The sequence below is a fragment of the Python bivittatus genome, unplaced genomic scaffold (assembly GCF_059951505.1).
Source record: "Python bivittatus isolate LINGU-HERP-01145 unplaced genomic scaffold, Pbiv_v1 ctg000020_np1212, whole genome shotgun sequence".
In the NCBI taxonomy this organism is placed as follows: domain Eukaryota; kingdom Metazoa; phylum Chordata; class Lepidosauria; order Squamata; family Pythonidae; genus Python; species Python bivittatus.
Window position 1 is genome coordinate 58,515,844 of NW_028277030.1, and position 12,591 is coordinate 58,528,434.

The 12,591-nt window shown below is 36.3% G+C and overlaps 1 protein-coding gene across 1 annotated transcript in view; it reads right to left on the bottom strand.

The window, feature by feature from the left end:
- Positions 1 to 6,383: 6,383 nt before the first annotated feature.
- Positions 6,384 to 12,591, bottom strand: part of SEC63 (SEC63 protein translocation regulator) — a 35,366-nt gene continuing 29,158 nt past the window's right edge. Inside the window, exons 17-21 of the mRNA XM_007423353.4 lie at positions 11,690 to 11,845; positions 11,157 to 11,258; positions 8,993 to 9,091; positions 8,167 to 8,271; positions 6,384 to 7,451 (exon numbers count right to left, since the gene is read on the bottom strand). Coding sequence (XP_007423415.1) covers positions 7,308 to 7,451; positions 8,167 to 8,271; positions 8,993 to 9,091; positions 11,157 to 11,258; positions 11,690 to 11,845 — 606 coding nt within the window. The 3' untranslated portion in view covers positions 6,384 to 7,307. The remainder of the gene's footprint in view (positions 7,452 to 8,166; positions 8,272 to 8,992; positions 9,092 to 11,156; positions 11,259 to 11,689; positions 11,846 to 12,591) is intronic.

Genomic DNA, 12,591 nt, shown 5'->3' on the forward strand with positions numbered 1-12,591 from the left:
AAATAGATTAATCCTCCAACAGACTAAATGAAAAGAGGATGTAAGACAAAGGATCCAGAAGATGCTTGGAAAAAAAGTAAAAAGTATTTTGATATAAAGTGGAAAGAAGTGTGGGAAGTTATATAAATGGGATTTATAAAATTGATGCTTGATGGAATGATGAAAGAAAAGAGGTTGTGGATGAGAAAAAATCCATATAAGAAAAAATACTGCAGCAAAAAATGAGGATAAGAGGAAGATACAGTGTAATGTGTACAGAGAGGAAACATAGTTACCAAGAGTGTAATAAAACAGGGCAATTAAGAAAATATGAGGTACAGAAAATACAGAAGTGTTTTGATAAAAGAAAAATTGTTTGAAGAAGACTGAACAAGAAGTTTCCAGCAGAGTGAAGAGTTAAAAATAAAGTGATTAATGATTTGGTGTGGGAAAAAGTTAGGAACTGCTAGAAGGAGTGTTTTAGAATTTTGTATGGAAACAATAGTGATATGTCAAAGAATGGATTTGAAACGAATGCTATAAATTTTGCTATCCAAGAAAAAAAAGTCATAAATGCTATAAGAATGTTGAAAAATAGTAAGGATGCAACATCTTCAATACGTGAGTGAAGACTGAATCTGTGCCTGATGATTGGAAGAATGTAGATATTGTCCCCTTATACAAGGGGCAAAGTAATAAGGGTTAATGCAAAACCACAGGGAGATTAATTTGTTAAGGATTCCTCAGAAGGTGTTTGGCAGAATTTTGATTGGAAAGGTATAAGAAGTGACAATGAGCAAAATTTGAGAAATGCATCGTGGCAGGAAGTGCAGATCAGGTTTTTATTCTTCAGCAAGTCATCGAGAAACATATAAATGTGAGAAAGAAACTTTATTACACATCTGATGATTTAGAGAAAGTGTATATTAAAGTGAAGAGATTGGACTATAGAACCTTTTGTGAAAATACAGAGTTGAAGGTTGGTTGCTGAATTTGATAAGAGCAGCATATGATGGAAGTAAAGTATGTGTAATAAAAATGGAACGCTAAGAAATGGTTCAACACTGAATGGGAAGTAAGACAAGAATGTATGATGTTTACTTAGTATTTATAAATAAATGTATATGAAATGCTAGTGGTGATGCTAGAGATGTGTGAGATTGATTGATTATTTACTAAACGTGTATGCAGCTAAATTTTTCCAGACTCATGCAGCCTGCAGCAAAGATACAATATAATAAAACATCCATGGTAAAAATAATCCACAGACCCAAATAACATAATAGACAATTAAAAATTAATAGGACATTTTTAAAAAAACAATAAATTACAATTACATTACACAAGAAATGTAAATGGTGAGCTATCATTCCCTGAGGGCCCTCTGGAAAAGTTGTTTTTCACACTACATTTGGAAGGCCATTACCAGTGGGGGGCATATGTGTGTACGTGGAATCTAGCTTCTAGAGGGAGGCTGTTCCAGAGAAATGGTGCCATGATGGAGAAACTGTTTTTTCTGGTTTCATCACTCTTCACCCCACAAAACTGGGGCATCAGCCGCAGCTTCTCCCAAGAGGATCTCCTTGGATAGGTTGATGCAGATTGAAGCAGGCAGCCCTGCAGACACCTTGTGACTAAGCCATATACACTTTATAAGTCAAGATTAGCACTTAGAATTGCACCCTGAAACCTATTGGTAACTGATAAAAGACCAATAAGATAGCTGTAATGTGATCACAATGAGGAATGCAAGTCAGCAAGAGAGTCGCTGCATTTTATACTAACTGCAGTTTTGAAATGATGTTCAAAGGCAAGCCAATGTAGAGCACATTGCAGAAGTCCAACTGAGTGATAATAAGAGCATTAGCCAAGTCCTCCTGCCCCAAGAAGCATCTGAGCAAAGCTCCTCCTAGCCAAACAGTCCCAAACAGATTCTACTCCCAGACCCGGCCCTCTGTCCCACCATGTTTGACCGGTGGCCTTCCTGGCAGGATTCCAGAGCCAATTCCCTCAAATCACTTTTGCACCGCCACCAGTGTTCCAGAATGCTTTGGGCTATATGCTGTAGCTTCCAACTCTTCTGCATCAGCCCTAACCCTTCCAACCCTTCAATCTCCCTCCATGCTGAGAACGTCTTCTAGTTGCTGCCACAGTTGGATTCTTTCAGCTTGCCACCCACAGATTCCTCACTCTCCTCTTGCAGGCCAGTACACTAGCCTCCAGCAACAAGCTCCTTGGAGTCAACCCAAGCCCAGGCCTACCAGTTGAAATTGCCACTGGCTCAGCAATTCATGGTCTCAGGAATTGGTTCATGAGTCTGTTTTACCGCATCTCAACCTTGTCCTTCTTATCTAACTCCTCTCTAGAGAGAATAATCACAAAATAATCCACACAAAATAATAACCCATTAAATGAAACAAGAAAACACCAAATCTTTTAACCCTCAAATAATATTTGCTCTCTCATTCAGAACTTAAATTGGCTAGCATACTGATTGCAATCTTGAAAAACAATTGTATATAGATGAAGGGTTGTTGGCTGAGAACCTAAATTATTTGTAACAAATATTAGATAGATAATATGATCCCAGAAGGAGCATGGTCTTGAAAATTGTTGTATCAAAGACCAAGGTAGTTGTGTTTGACAGCGGAAACGGAGTGAACAATTGGAAGATATATGGCAATGACAATAAATAAACAAACAAGCAAACAAACAAATAAATAGAATTAGTACTAAATGTTCACTGAAGTTGAGAAAATTGATGGAGAAATTTTAAAGAATGGAAATGCTGGTAGAAAGATAGAAAGGCGTGTGATTTTTGCATGGAAACATGTTTGTCAAAGAAGCAAAAATTGCTGTGTAAAAAGCATGCTTCTGCCCTTTTTCTTGTTTGGGAGTTATGTCAGGAGAAATATAAAAGTTAAGTTCAATGCACTGGGAATGGTTTACTTAAATGTGTGCATGGTAAAATATGAACAGAAGGGTTCAAGAAGAAATGGGTGATGAACAAATATGGATTGAATAGAGTATGCTGATGAGTTTATGTCATAGAGAGAACAAATCAGGATTGAATTACAAAGCAAATATATGAAGGAAGAACGAACAGGTTGAAGGGAAAGAGAAGGTTGAGAAAGCTATGGCTAGAAGACTTGATGAGATCTACAAAATGGTGAGTTTAAAGAACAAAAGACAATGTATGAATCAGTGCGTGGCTCTAGCAGAAACAATGGTGGTTTGCAAAGACAGAAAGATGGGAAGAGGTTTTGAATGTATAGTTAAGTTTCCTTCTTTTTTTCCCATTTCCTGCCTTTCATTTTCTTTGCTTACTCCTAGTCTTTTTCTGTGTTCTTTTTTTTCTTTTGCATAAAGCTTCTTACCTGAAAGAGAATAGCATGATGGGTATGCGTGCACGATACATATATTTAATTTTCCATTTTTAACTATTATGTTGACTGAAATAATTCAGTTGTATGTTTTGATTAGTGTATATTACAGAGACAGATCATTGTCAGCATTTTTTTTATTTTTTTAAGGTTAATTTTAGATACGAGAGGGTTTATTTTTAACTGTATGTATGAGATTTTAATTTACTTATTTTTAAACGGATACTTTAGCTGTCTTTATTGTTGTGAAAAGACAGAATATAACGATTTTTAAAGAAGCCAAATTTCTTTTCTGATTGTAAGACTGGTTTTGGTAGAGTCTGATAAATTTATATGAAGCAACACAATGGTGCATAGTACTTGAATGTCTTTCAGATTTGTTCTTTTAGCAAATCACATTTTTGTTATGCTTATTATAAAGTTATGCACTTGTCTCCCCCTTCTGGAAAGGAATGTGGCATTACAATAAAAACTAAAAAAAGGGGTTGTTTTCTAGTTTCTTTCATGTTATCAAGTAGTAGGTAGAAGAGTAGCATGTTAGCAAGATTGGCCACCTCCACCCCACCCACCCCTCATGAATCTAGGATGGATCACGTGCAGGAACCCACGTGCACAGGGCACCAAGTATCTTACAATGTATATTGGAGGGAAATGTAGAGCAGTGACAATGGGAGAAAATTGCAATTACTGCATTGCTAAGGAAAAAGATGTGAAGTGGAGGAGACCATCCAGAAAGGAGCTGAAATGCATGTCCAGTTTAGGCCATCATCTCTAAAGCCTCTATAAAAGGAGAATTGGGGAAACAGATTTTTTTTTCTCTAGCCATTAGTGCTTGGTACAAAGTTCCTCCAGATGTATGAGAACACATGCAGTGTTTAGAGGGCTAGCAGAGGGTTAGGACTGGCTGTTGCTTCCTAGAGAAGTTACACTCTGTGGCAAACCTAGGTTCATGGTATAATATGGGAAAGGATCTTGAGATAGCTAGCTCAAACAAAACCCTGACGTCAATAAGAAATAAGAAGAGCCCTGTTACATCTGATTTTGGAAAAAGACCATTGAGTCTCCAAGATATAGTATGAGTTCCAGTGGCCAACCAGATGCCCACAAAGCAAGCAACCAAGGAAGGAGGAGGTCAATGAGTACAGTTATAGCATGTTCTACTACTGTTCTAAATGTTCTAGGCTTTCCTAGAAAGAGATTTATTCAGGTCCTTGACCCTTCTGGTTCTCCTTTACTGCACTTGTAGTGTACATAGCTTTTAGAGGGACGACGTCCAGCACTGTAGAGAACCTTCCAAATGTGTCACAGTAAATGTTACAAAATTCTTCTATTTCCTGCTATTTAGGGAAAATGAAATCTGGGAAAAAAAGCGCTTTATTCTAGCTTTAGTAAAGGCACATAAAGAGCACTGCTTCATATTAGGCACACCCTGTGCAGAATCCAAGTCTTCTTCTATGTCTTTTTACATAGACCTTTAATCTTCCAAGTGTTCCACCCAAGGGGCACTTAACATGGCTGCCACAGTCCTACCAAATAATATTTTCTGAGGGTTTCCTTTTCCTTTTTATGCCAGATGAGGGGAAATAGCATATTAAAATGTTTTACTGCTTCACTTTACAAAAATGTTTTTTTCTAGCTCTTAATGAGAGAATCTGAATATTTATATCCTCTTTTATTCTTTCTTGAGAAAATATGCTATTAAAATGGATCCTTTTCTTTTAACTCAAACTCTTGCTTAGGAGAGTCTGGTAAATGTTCAGTAACTTCCAGCTCATTTGTTATCACATCCTTCTGGATACTTTAAAAGAAAAAAATAAAGATCAACAAGACAGAACTCATTAACATGGCAAAAGCTGCAATGGTCTTCAAGTCTTGTTCCTTTTATAAATCATTCCTTGCCTAATGTTAAGAATTGTACCCAGGTTTATTATTCACCATCTCACAGTAACAAAAATAACATTAAATGCTACTTAGCACTTCTATGTATATATAGAATTTATTTTCTTATAGGATATAAGAAAAAAATTCTTAGGAACATGCCGTGCTGCTTAAATATGATTTGAATCATAGCAGCATCTATGGCTGATCTTAAAAACACTATGCAGTGTTTGTCAACCATGGCTAATAGGTGGTTGTGAGACCATTGGGCTGTAGATTGGAATAGAAAGAAAAAATACACTTGAAGGCCATGGCAAATAATTTCCCTTTGGTTGCCAGAAAGCAACATGAATGTATCTGTGTAGACACCAGGAATCAGGTTTTATTTGAGGGAGACTTCACCTTTTGGCCTTAGGCTTTAGTTGAAATAAGTAATTTACTGCTCAAACTTATTTAATAGAAAAACTATTTTGTTGGCAGGCTGTTCTCAAAAGGAAGCTACTTTCATATTATAGTATGATATTATGAATGTGATGAGCTGAAAAGCAAAAAAAACATTACCTGTCTAACAAATCTTTCTGTATAATACATGAATGTTATATAATGTTGTGGATGGCACCCATTACGATCTAAGTTTTAAATTTCAAACACCTTACCATGCCAATAATTCCTTTTTTAATAAAACATTTTCACATGCAGGATGTTTTCAAATTTTATTTGCAACTACTGCAATTACAAAGAGAAATATCCATGTAAGTTTGCATTGAAAGTGACAATCTATTTCATAAACAGGGTCACAAATAAAGGAGCAGCTCATTTGGCCTTTGGGTGGCTTCTGTTATATGAAAATCTTCCTGCATGACAAATTTGTCTGTCAAGAGTTTTACAGTAGTTTTGTAGTTCCATAACATTTAATGATAAAAAATCTTACTACATGATTGACATCTGAATGTATTTCTACAGTTTCTAACCACATAAATAAAGTTATATTTATTACATGGGAAGAAAAAGTAGAATTTGTTGTAAGATTTTGCTTCTCCTTCAGCGAAAACTTGAGATTTATACTTAATCAAAATCAACTGTGCTGATTCTCCACACTAATACCCTCAGTAGAAAGGAAAAATGAACTATTACAATGTAAACTTTTATCAAATTTAGTCCAGTTTATTTTGAATTGTTTTGAATAAATACAAAAAACATATCTTAGTGTGTCAGTGTATCTGATTTAAAAGGCTTCTGACAAAAGTAGATTGAAAGCCAAGAATTACGGATTTGGTATTTTTATCTTTAGAAAAAGATATTTGCCACTGCTTGGTATAACATATGGTCCCCAAACTCATAGTGAACATACAGGTTTATCAAAAGAAATAAATACTGTATGATTTGCTAGATAATAGGTGCTTAGACATATTTTAGCCATTGAGAAATAGATGCTTATAACCTGCATGAGAATTAGGGGGAAAGAGCTCCCCTCCACTAAAAAGTAGATTTAAGTCTCAAAAAATAAGCCCATGTGTGTGACAATATGGAATGTACCCCTCTCAGGGTAAGATACCAATTTCTGACGTCCAAAGTAAACAAAACAGACTTAAAGCTGTAAGTAATTTCAGCTCAATAATGTTCTTTACATCACTGCAAAAGATCTCTCAAGATTTTTCCAACATAGAAACGGAAGTGGATGTTAATTTCAACATAACTTATAAAACAAATTGTCTAATATGAAATGTTGGTTTAATGATTGCTTCTATTTAATAATAATTTCTGTTACTATACTGGACCAAAAGTTGATCAGACAACATAGCCCACACTTCTGGACATTTAGAATAAAAAAGCTTTTATTTTCAGTTGGAATATGCATCCTATACTTAAAGGCTGTGAAGAGCCTTAAGCACCTCCCACGTTATACCAACTGACTGACAGACCTCCACTGGGAAATTACATAAAGTACTCATAATTGGTAGAAAGAAACTTTTAAAAAAATCTTCAGTTCATCTGCACTGTTTTTATCTTTTCCCAGGTCATGTTTGTAGAGATGTCCCATATCATACAGTTCATTCATCGTTCTATTTAGGCATCTTCCTCTTCCTCCTCTTCTTCTTCCTCAAAACTGTCTTCAAAACCCTCACTGTCTTCCTGATCTTCATCTCCCTCTATCGCTGTATCCCACTGTGGATGGTTTTCTGGCACGGGTTTCGCTTCATGAACTTCCAGCTGCAAACAGAATTCAAGTGATTGTGGAAGGGAGGGAGGCAGGAAAGAAGGGACAAAAATATAATTTAAAATTTATCATTTGGGGGAAGTTATCAAAGTTTCTGTTACATATTACACATTAATACAAGGGCACTCTAAAGTTAAGAGTAAACTGCAAAATATTTTGCATATATAGTAAGTATCTAAACAAGTTGTTCCCCCGCCCCCTGCAAGACTCAGTATTAATCAATCTTTTTTGATCAGGCATAGCTTGTATATTGGTGGGTCAAAATACCCTGAAAAATTCGTTTGCCTCTTAAAAGACCATTACTTAATGGGGGTTCTGTATTTCTTAAAGGAGAGCTGCTCAATGTCACAGGTACCAAAATGTTTAAAACGGCTGTTCTTATGTAAGGAGTCTTGGAAGATTTAGCTATCTTGCCAAATTCCAGCCACTTTTATTATTAAATGTTATTTTAATGCTGTCAGGGTGTGTGTGTGCACGTGCTGCAGATGACTTAGTATGATGTTGCTGACCCCTGCCTCACAAATTAAGTTTTTTCAGTCCCAGATCTTGGGGTTAAAGCCGAAATTTCTTTCCAAGCAACGTGTTCAAATAACCAAGCACTACAGAACAACTCGTAGGTGCAAGGCCATGTGAGTGCGGTTGTATGCAGCAATGTTAAGTACTGAACTTGTAGAACCCTCTCCACTCCCATCTGTGTGAGAAACCTACCTTCAATGGTTTAATCTGGTCCAAGCCCATGTAAGAATCCGATCTTAAATAAACGGTATATTGGTAGTTTCCAGGTTTACCTGGTGCAGGAAATTTTAGTTCTACCTGGAAGCACATGTAATCACTCAGCTCAAGTTATAAAAGCAGAACAATGAAACAGCTTCAGTAAAACAAACAGCATACAACCTTAGAATTGCTAGGCTTCAATTTTTCTATTTCTAGTGCAGAATTGTTTATATTCAACGAGCTATGTACTGTTGGCTTAACAAATCAACTTTCCAAAAATTAGAGAGAGCTGAGGAAAAATCTTTTCACAGCCAAAAAAAAAAAGTTTGAAAAGGTTCACTTACAGCACTGAATATCAAATGTGTTACATCTCTAGTGCTGTCCTCCAATTACAACAGATTCCAGTTGATCTGTTAGTATAAAATACCCCATTTCTCAATGCTCCTCATCAGATGCTTTAACTTTACACAAAGCTAAATTAGGTTGTTTAATGCAGAAGCTAAAGGATGCAGAAGGAAAAATGTCTTCCCTAGAGTGAGTTTCCAATTTCTCTGTCAGTGCTGGGAAGAAGAGAATAACAGGTTCCAAGGAGGGATTCCTGAAAGACAGCAGTCTAAGCTGGTTGAAGAGCCATGACCCAGGCAGAACCTGGGAAAAGCAGAGGCTGAGACAGCAACTGAGATCCAGAGAAGGAGCAGGAGTGAGATGAGGAAGGGAGACCACACAACACACAGCTCTGCACTGCCTATTTTTATCATCCAGAAAGAACAGAAAAGTCATCCCAGTTATTAAAGACTCAGAAATCAATGATATACTTCACCTCTTCTTGCTCTTTTAGCGTACACACATGATATGGCATTGATATTAATGTTTGTTCCTTCCTATCGGCTATATATAGCCACCACCACTCCTGTTTTTCCTATTAAAGACAGGGAAAAAAGAGAGGACACATCAGAGACCATAATCCTGATCTGATTTTTATCAACAAAAACTGTAGTTGCAGTTTTGGAATAGAAGCTGTAAGTGGGCTCATTCTAAGAGAAAGAGCCCAAGTTAGCTTCTTTTAGCTTCACTGTTACTGCAACTCATGCAGGACCACCTTTGGCCAAGGAATCTAACATTTCTTTTTAGGCACGTTTTAGGCACATATTACCCTTTGGCAATGGGGAGAACAGTAAAAACCACAGAACGTAAGAATTGGGGTATACCCTTGAGATCATCCAGTTCAACCCTCTGCCTAGTGCAAGACTCCATGACTGTGGAATATTAGCTATCATCTGAACAAATAAAAATTGGAATGGAAATGGAGGTAACCGCTTTGCTCAAGCTACATTCTGGATTAGAACATAGTGCCTGACAGATGTGCTGATGTTTAAGAAGTGAAAATATACTACAATATTTTCTTGTAGGGTCCCAGTTGTTTATTTCTATTTTTTTAAACTCAGTTTTGTCTGAAGCAAAACTCAAAAGGGCACCATTGACTTCCAATAGTTACCAAAGCAGGCTGAGCTAAAAGTAAGCAACTCAATTCCCAGTCTTAATGGTATCATACACTCTCTAAAAGGGATTAAACGGGGCACATTGTTTACAGAAATAAAGGCTACTTGTTATTAAAACAGTGGTCAGAGTGGCTAGTAACAGCTTTCTGCACTCTCACATGACAGATGGATGAAGTATTAAGTGTTCATTGCAAACCAATATGAATGAAATGGTTAGTCACAATTTTGAGAAAATGCATACCATGGCTTCAGGCGTCAGACAAAAGTAAACATGCGACCCCTACATTTGGCCCTGTTGACTAGGTACAGATTGCATTACAACAAAATAAAACTTTGAACACCAAAGTATATGCTGGGTTAAGCTGGCACTGTACCTGTCAAGTGGGCAATGTCCTTTTTAAAACAGATGGGCACTAAATGGAGGCATGCATTTTTTTACAGTTTTTTATGTGTAATTGTTTTTATGTATTTTTTAATTGTTGTACGCTGCCCAGTCACCTTGTGTGAGATGGGCGGCTATATAAATATGATAGGTAGGTAGGTAGGTAGGTAGGTAGGTAGGTAGGTAGGTAGATAGATAGATAGATAGATAGATAGATAGATAGATAGATAGATAGATAGATAGATAGATAGATGCATGCATGCATGCATGCATGCATGCCAGGGAACCGTATGCACATGTGCCAAGTTGAATACTGGAACAACCTCCATTATTTTGATGACTGTTTAAAGAAACAGTTTTTGTAATGTTTATCTAAATACTGTTATCTCAAAGGAAGATACAAGAAATCCAAAATCCAGCCTCAACAACCCACAATGTGAATGGTCTACAAGCCACTGCACACAGCCTATTCACTCTGACTTCATAGATAAAGAAACCAGCAAGGGAAAAACACTGCACAAGATTCAAAGTAAAATACATCTACAGTTAGCCATAAACTTAGGTTCATGTGTTACAACAAGTTCCTCCCTTCTGTATTTAGATGCTTACAAGAACAGAGGAACAAAAAAAGATGAACTGTGTGGATTAGCAAGCAGCTTATTCACACTGTTAGTTTATGATCAGGAACTGTTATATGCACATCCATCTACCTGCCCAGCAAAACCTAGCTTAATATTCTGCCAAAAACACAAAATGGAACTTTGAAAAAAAAATAACAAAGAAACATTAAATGATGGCAGACCTGACACATTAGAGCTTTTTGTCTAATCTTAACCAAACTATACTGGGCACGCTCCCTAGTGAACACGGAAATGTATAAGAGTGCAGCTGTACATAAAAACAGTCACAGGGTTTTGCACAATTTTGAATCTTAACTAGCACTGTGTGCTAAGGTCAAAATCTACCTTTCTTTTTTAGAAGACTTACTGAGGAATTAAATGTTTGAGGAGCAAACAAACTGTTCTGGTATTTTGCATTCACTTTATAACTTGTCAAAATGTGAATAATTTCATCTCAAGTTTATTTAGCTATTCTTTGCTGACCTCAGGAAAGTAGAGACTGTAAACAGGATGGGTTATTTTTGACTTGGTTTCCAAGAGAGCCCGTTCTTTTCGTTGTATACTCTGTTGTAATTCCTGCCACTCCTAGTAGAAAAAGAAAAGTATTCTGTTCATTTTTGTCTCCCTTAAGAAAATAACTTTTGTGCAGGTTGAGTAGAGTATGTAAATTAAAATAGGAATGCAAATTGCATTTGGATTTCAATATCCACCTTGAAAGGAAAAGAATTATTCATTTTAAATGCATTTTTACCAGTTTCATTGTATGCATAAAAACATTTGGATGGTTTACTGTACTAATACAGAAGTAGACATGTTATATAGAAGCAGAAAGCTCATATACTTTACAAAGACTTTCCAATTCTATGTTTTATCTAATTTTATTAACTACAAAGTAGTATCCCTCCCTTCACCCCACTGAATGGACTGATAAGACTATCTTATCACAGAAAAGGCTATGGGTTACATCAAATGACCATTGTGGTATCTCTCCATCAGGTAATAAAAAGAAGCCTTACAGCTTCATCATCTTTGCTTTGTTTTTCATCCGGTTCTCTGTCAGAGTCTCGGTCACTGCCATCATCTTTCTCACTTAATGATTCCCGATTAGTGTCATCTTCTTCAGATTCACTTCCTTTATCAGAAACTTCATATTCATCTTCCTTGACAATTTCCTAAATTTAAAAAAAAAAAAAAAAGGATAACAACTTTTTTACATTCAGACAGTACTCTTAGAACGGGTATCTTAAGCTGACACTGAATTTTTACAATCAGGTACACAGCACTACATTTACAGCAGATGGCAAGTTGTAGCCAATGTTGATTTATTTTATAAAAGCTAAGGAGGATCAAACCTGGTGAGTACTAGGATGGGAAACCTCCAGAAAATCATGGGGTGGTAGGCTAGATTGGGAAGTGCAAAGAACATCCCAGAAGAAGGCTGTGGCAAACTACTTCCATGTTCTTTTCCTAGCAACAATACAGATGTGTGCAGATGTGTCTATGTAATCACCGAGAGTTGAACTTGAGTCAAAGGATCCTTTGCCTTTGATACATTAGATCAGTTCACCTCATGAATATGTAGTATTTACAAGCCCCCTCAACTTACTTTGAAAAATCTCTTATAGTAAAACTGTAACATTTAATTTTTTTTTAAATAAATGCATACTACCAAATGATACCGCACTTAAAACAGGAAGAATATGCTACACTCTTCTATAAGACAACATAAAGAACCTCTTCCCTTTGTTACTCATCAGAATTTCATAATGCTCAGCTACTGTATCCCATTGGCTATTGTTAAGCAATATGGAATTTGGCCTGTGAGTTCTAAATAGAAATGTTGGGGTCTCATATGAATCAAATTATTTATTTTGCAGTTTACAATCCACACATAATTTTGTTTGGTGTTAATCTCTAC